Source organism: Quercus suber, unplaced genomic scaffold (assembly GCF_002906115.3).
Source record: "Quercus suber isolate HL8 unplaced genomic scaffold, Cork oak 2.0 scaffold_1685, whole genome shotgun sequence".
NCBI lineage: Eukaryota > Viridiplantae > Streptophyta > Magnoliopsida > Fagales > Fagaceae > Quercus > Quercus suber.
The window spans coordinates 1-4,614 of record NW_027071041.1 but is presented as its reverse complement, the minus strand read 5'-3'; the positions used below and the strand labels follow the sequence as shown (position 1 = coordinate 4,614).

Here is a 4,614-nt window from a genome sequence, read left to right as displayed (position 1 = left end):
TGTGTGTGTTGATACATGTACATGTGGATAATGTTCCTTTAGAAAGTTTATCTATATCCTAAAGTGGATGTTAAATGAAATGATCGAACAATTACACCAACATAACTTTTAATTTTTGAGAGCCATGATCACAGAAGAAATGAATCACAATGTTTCAATTATAACCTTCTTTCAAAACAGTCAAAGTCTCACAGAACCAAGGACAATATGTATTTTACTTTCAAACTTGAGCTTATTATTCTTGTGCAAACGGAGATTTTGTCTTCCCAACCCTCCCAGTCTTGGTTGATTTCCATCAGTAGAAAGTAGAAAATATAAAAACCTTCCTTCTAGGTATAGGTTCACCCTTAAATTTCAGCAAAATCCTTACCTTTCTAGCTGTAGGTGCATGGCAACTGTCCAGCAATATATTTCAACAAGCATAAATATGCGAAGATTAATATTGGACTTAATTATTTTGGCTACTTGGTGCCTTTATTTCACAAAGTCGTTCATTTTCATTAAAAAATTTCTTACTTATATCTATAATTAATATAGGACATGACTTATTCTTCCTTTTTTTATAAGATTTATGGGACAAGAGTCTCTTTTCTCAGCAGCATGTCTGGCTCTCCCCTATGGACAGTACCTAGGTTCAAATCCAGGATGTCATCCCTTAGATCATTTATCTATCAAAAAAGAAAACGAATATTAATATTGAGGTTTTTTATTTATTTATTTTATTGTTCTTTGTTTCATTTGCAAATGCCAAATTACTAGGTAATATAGTAACTTATAACATCTCTTAAATCTTTTCTTCTATCTTCTATTTCTCTATTTATTTATTTCTCTCCTCTCTCTCTATCTCTACATTCTCTCCTGTTTCTGCTGGTATACTGCTGGGAACTCTCAGGATGTGCAGCCTAATCGAATTCTCTTAGTTACAATTCATCAAATGCAATATCCAATAACAGTGGAAGTGCTTCACCAAGTGTTTTCTCCTTATGGTTTTGTGGAGAAGATTGTCACATTTCAGAAGTCAGCTGGTCAGCTTCTTCAAGTCTTCTCTCTCTCTTTCTCTATCCCTTAAACTTGAAAAAGTATATATGCTGTTTATTATGGATAAGGAGTTTCATTTGAGCTTCTTCATATTTCTTTCTGCTTTGGAGTAATAGAGTATTGGAATTTTAACTTGTTCATTGTGCCAGTAAAGCATATCCTGAGTGTCTGTGACTTTATGCAAGGACTTGTAAAGAAAAATTTCAGAAACATATTAAATATGCTCCATTGGCCTTCAAATTGTGTAGGTTTTCAAGCCCTTATCCAGTATCAGTCGCGCCAGAGTGCTCTTTCTGCAATAGATGCACTTCAGGTGGGTGGGTCAATGGGTGCTTGCATGTGCATGATTCTTTGAAAGTTGATTTCAGAGTTTGTTCTGATTAAAGCTTCAAAACTTTACAACTACTTTGTAGGGACGAAATATATATGATGGCTGTTGCCAGCTAGATATTCAGTTTTCAAAGTAAGTGTTATCATTTTAACAGTCTTCGATCCAGCAGGTTTGATTATCTGAGAAGTATTAAGTCTTATGTTCTTCTTTTTCTTTTTATTTATTTATCAGCCTTTCTGAGCTACAAGTGAACTACAATAATGAGCGCTCCAGGTGTGTGCAAAACACCTTAACTTCATTTTGCTTTATATGCAACCTCAATTCATTCTGGTTAAAAATTCATAGTTAATTATTACCGTTATTCTGATTATCCACTGTGTAGGGATTTCACAAACCCAGCTCTACCTTCAGAACAAAAAGGCAGATCCTCACAAGTATGTTCTTCTGTTGATGTTGTTTTTCTTAAAAGTGCATGTAGTTTTTCTTCACCGCTTTCACTCTGGGTGTCCACAACATCAGCTCTTTGTATTTCTGAAGTTTTTGTTTGTACTGCTTATCTGTAACAGTCTGGATATGGTGATATGGGGGGCATGTATGGTCTTCAACCTCCTGGAGCTAGGGCAGGTGCATTTTTATGAAGCCATATTTTTCTTTTTTCCACCTATATGTTATTTTATTACTCAATTACTGATAGATGTGATGTATCTTATCTGTTGCAGTAGCATATCCACAGGTTCGTATTGCTCAAGCTTTACTCTGAGCCATGACCAGGTTGTTTTGTTCATATCTGAGTGTTTTATTAACTAATGGCTTTGCTTCAGAGTATGAATAGTTAGTATGCTTAAATGCTAACCTTCCTGTCCCACAAATTATTTAGTTTGCAGTTTTTTAGTCATGGTAAAAAGTCACAAACATAACACAATTGTAAAATGTCATTCCAAATGTTATATTTAGCTCTTGCTAATGAGCTCTAGCTCAAAATTAAAATGGCACTTACTCCTTCCCCAGTAATGGAATGGGTGAGGTTTTGGGTTAGTGTGTGTAACTTAGTAATCAAAATATTATGTTTAGATCTTTCTTCATTCTTGATAATTTTTTTCATTCCTTTTTTTGGTTATAAATTCTTGGGGACTCAGAATTTCTAATTTCATTATTAAGCAAGCACACATTTAGCTGAAAATAAGTAGGCAGACATGCAAGTATGGATGTGCGTGTGTGCGTGCGCACACACAAAGATGGCTTTTTAATTGTGTAGATTTGCACAGTATGCATACTGACCTTGGCCTCAGCTCCATAAGTCTCACAAAGATACGTGTAGTCGTGTGTGAAGTTAACAAACCAGAAAATTCATCATTTTTTTAGTTATGGTTCAAATTTGTAGACAATTTTGTAAAGGGACTGGTTGAATGACCCAGTCTGGCACAGGGAATGCCTAGTTATGTCATAGACCTGAGAAGGATAGATTGTACATTACCTCAGAGTCACAGTTACCTAATCTGATACCTATGCTTATTACTCTTAATGGTTTTGCAGAATTGCCTTAGAAATGTAATTTTGTTTTATCTGTTTAGTAGTTTTTTTTTTTATGTATAAACCTTCTTCATTGTATCATTTTAGATGGGAGATGCTGCAACCATCGCAGCTGCCTTTGGTGGGCGCCTACCTCCTGGTATAAGTGGCACAAATGATAGGTGCACTGTCTTGGTGTCTAATCTAAATCCTGATGTAAGTGATATTTCTTTCTTTTTTTTCACAGCCATTTCCTCTATTTAAAGTTCATTAATGTTTTATGAAACTTTCCTTGTACAGAAAATTGATGAGGACAAGTTATTCAATCTATTTTCCCTCTATGGGAACATTGTGAGGATCAAGCTTCTCCGTAGTAAACCGGACCATGCCCTCATTCAAATGGGAGATGGATTCCAGGCCGAGTTTGCTGTAAACTTCTTGAAGGTTTGATTTCTTTTTCCCATATCTTCATCATAATCCAAATTAGAATTATAATTAGAAAGAAATCAAAACAAAACTGCCAAGAGCCATGTAGCTCAATTGGTACTTCCTAGTGTTTCCCAAAGAAACATCCAAGGTTCAAATCCGCCTTCCCTCAAATATCGAATTATCAAGAAACAAATCAAAACTAGTGGTTTTCCATATAGCATTGATTTACTAAAGTTGTAGTTCATACAATATTGTTTATTTCAATAAAAAGAAAATTTAAGCTACACCTCACACCATTTATTTTAATTATCATCTTATCAACTTCTTCTTTAGGTTGAGAAATGATTATCTATATCCCAATTGAGAAATTTTTCTCTGTGGATATTTAAGGGGTCTGGTTCACTGTGCCTTCTCCAACTATGACCTAGCATTAACCATCAGGCGATTATTCTTGTGTTCTTCTATGCATTCCAATTATTATTTTTTCAGAGAGCTTTCTTAAAGTTATTGACATTTTATCATAGGGGATAAAGGTTTTGTAAGAGAATTCATGTCATGACATCATTTCATTTTTCTTTCTTCATATTGGTTGCCAACAAAAGTGGATATGTGGCCTCATTCCCATCATTGGATATTCTTTTTAAACATTACAACTCCCGAGATTTGAATGGTTCAAGTTTTTAGTAAGCAGGCATTTAATTAATGCTTTCTATTTCGATATAGGGAGCACTGCTATTTGGGAAACGTCTGGAAGTAAACTACTCCAAGTATCCGAACATAACGCCAGGCCAGGACACACATGATTACTCAAATTCAAACCTTAACCGCTTTAACCGTAATGCTCAGAAAAACTACCGTTATTGCTGTTCACCAACGAAGATGATCCACTTGTCCACCCTCCCTCAGGAAATTACAGAGGAAGAAATAGTGGCCCAGCTGGAGCTGGAGGAGCATGGGACTGTTGTAGGCACCAAACTCTTTGAGGCAAATGGGAAGAAGCAAGCCTTAGTCCTGTTTGAGACTGAAGAGCAAGCTACTGAGGCACTTGTCTGCAAGCATGCAACTTCCATTGATGGATCAATTGTCCGAATCTCCTTCTCCCAATTGCAGTCCCTTTAGATATACTGCATGAGGCAGTGGAGCTTCATTTAAGGACAGATGTGTACAATAGCAGGTTTTATTGTTCTCTTTTCTTTTAATTTGCATCTGCTATTCAACCTCTGACAAATGTTGGGATGATGTTTGTCCTTTCTAAATTTATCTAGCTTTAATCGTTTTCTGTTCTTCATTTGTGTATTCATTTCTGG

The 4,614-nt window shown here is 35.5% G+C and overlaps 1 protein-coding gene across 1 annotated transcript; it reads left to right on the top strand.

Annotated features, from left to right (window-relative positions):
* Positions 1-579: 579 nt before the first annotated feature.
* LOC136066052 (polypyrimidine tract-binding protein homolog 3-like) lies at positions 580-4,595 on the top strand. The gene is made up of 10 exons (XM_065769916.1): positions 580-1,025; positions 1,287-1,351; positions 1,452-1,501; positions 1,601-1,642; positions 1,752-1,803; positions 1,936-1,993; positions 2,089-2,102; positions 2,987-3,094; positions 3,179-3,322; positions 4,031-4,595. Exons 1-10 carry the CDS (start codon positions 935-937, stop codon positions 4,424-4,426), a joined length of 1,020 nt encoding a protein of 339 aa, XP_065625988.1. The 5' UTR covers positions 580-934; the 3' UTR covers positions 4,427-4,595.
* The last annotated feature ends 19 nt before the right edge of the window (positions 4,596-4,614 follow it).